At 45.8% G+C, this 1,884-nt stretch overlaps 1 protein-coding gene across 1 annotated transcript; it reads right to left on the bottom strand.

Annotated features, from left to right (window-relative positions):
• Positions 1–333: 333 nt before the first annotated feature.
• Positions 334–1,776, bottom strand: LOC107465097 (UDP-glucose flavonoid 3-O-glucosyltransferase 7-like). Its single transcript, XM_016084090.3, has one exon. It carries the CDS (start codon positions 1,774–1,776, stop codon positions 334–336), a length of 1,443 nt encoding a protein of 480 aa, XP_015939576.1.
• Positions 1,777–1,884: the final 108 nt, after the last annotated feature.

The raw sequence follows: 1,884 nt of genomic DNA, 5'->3' as shown, positions 1-1,884 counted from the left end.
CGAAAAAATAAAAAAAATATTAGAGATTACACAGCTATTAAAATTTACTCATTTCTTTTAATAATAAGTACGTAGAAGTATAGACTTATAATAGGTCCAAATAATATGTATAGATTACATTTCTTTATTTTTGGCATTATGTATAGAAGATTATATTGTTACTGTAATAGAGTAGAATAAAATTAATATATAATTATTTTGACATAAAATTAATAATTAAAAATTATTAAATAATAATATAACCAAATATGTCCAATTATATAATAATTTTTAACCATCAACTTTCTGAAAGAAATTTGCATGGGAGTTTTAGCCTTGCCAATGGATTGTTACTTAGCTTGAAGAGTCTCTTAACCGTTTGAGTTCATCAATGAGAGACGTCAGATTCTTATGTGACGATCCACCTTCCTCAACCGCTGCTCTAGCCTTCTTCCCAAGCTCTCTTGCACGTCGTCTGATTTTCTCCGCTTCATCACCACCATCCATCAGCTTCCTCACAGCTTTCTCTATGCTCTCTCTTCCCACCACCTTCTTCTTCACCACAAAACCAATGACATTCCACTCCTCTGCACCAACCTCCACCCCAATCCCATGCACCTCACTTATAAGTTTCTCATTATAAAACTGTTCATCATGCACCGGCCACATAATCATCGGAACCCCAGCGCTCACTGCCTCCACGGTGGAGTTCCACCCACAATGCGTAAGAAACGCTCCCACTGAGAGGTGGCCTAGTATCAAAACCTGCGGGGCCCACCCTCTTATAATGATCCCTTTGGTCATGTTCCTCTTCTCAAAACCCTTCGGCATCCACTTGGCCTTCTCCTCCTCGCTCTCATCCTCCTTCCCTTTCTTCTCCGGCACCACCCAGACGAAATCGCAACCCGACGCTTCCACCGCGCAGGCTATCTCGTATAGCTGCTTATCCGAGAACTGGTTAATACTCCCGAAGCATATGTAGAGTACCGAATTCGCTCGCTTCGAGTTGAGCCAACTCAGGCACTTATGCGCGCACACCACGCTCTCTTGACCCCTCTCTGTTTTTTCTTCGGCGGTTCTGCAGATCAGAGACACAGGGCCAACATGCCACGCCTTGTGCCCCGTGGTTTTCTCGTAGTGTTGGATATACTCTTCTCCATCCAGTTCGGCGAAGTTGTTAACGATAATGCCATGGCTTTTGAGCTCCATCTCGAGCAGTGGCTTTGTTGAATCAATCAACACTTTCGGTGGTGTTGCCTTGAGAGTGATACGGTGTGGCAGGTCACGAACGACGTTGGGATCGGAATTGGAATAGGATTCGATAGGGTTAGCGTAGATGGAGTGCATGGCGCATACGGCGAAGAGGGAGAAGCCGTTGAAGACAAGCCTCGGGATACGAAGCTTGGTTGCCACGTCATGCACCCATGGGAAGAAGAAATCTGCCACAATGCAATCGGGTGGGTTGCGCTCCAAGAAGCGCTCCATTGGTCCGCGGAGCAGCATGGCGGCTTCGTGGACCTTGACGGAGTCCTCAACATTGTTGACTGCGGCGAGGTTTTCGACGCCGTCAGGGAGTCCGAGCTGGCGGGAAGGGAAGTGGACGGTGTGGAGGCGGAGGCGGTGGGAGATGAATTTATGGAGGGTATGGGCGTTGGAAGGGGTGGTGAGGATGGTCACGTGATGTCCACGTGAGGAGAAGAGCCTTGCTATGTCGCAGAGAGGGATCATGTGGCCCGGTGATGGGTACGGAATGAAGTGAAGCCTCAACGAACCTTCGTCAAGATCAAAGGCACCCATATCATCAGAGGTGAAACACACAAAACGCAAGCAATGGATTATTCAATGTTCAAGACTAATTTCTTGTATTTATAGTTGAAATGAGTATTATTTTAATATCTTAGTACA

Source organism: Arachis duranensis, chromosome 1 (genome assembly GCF_000817695.3).
Source record: "Arachis duranensis cultivar V14167 chromosome 1, aradu.V14167.gnm2.J7QH, whole genome shotgun sequence".
Classification (NCBI taxonomy): Eukaryota; Viridiplantae; Streptophyta; class Magnoliopsida; order Fabales; family Fabaceae; genus Arachis; species Arachis duranensis.
Note: the sequence above shows the minus strand (reverse complement) of the source record. Positions and strands in the feature narration are given on the sequence as shown.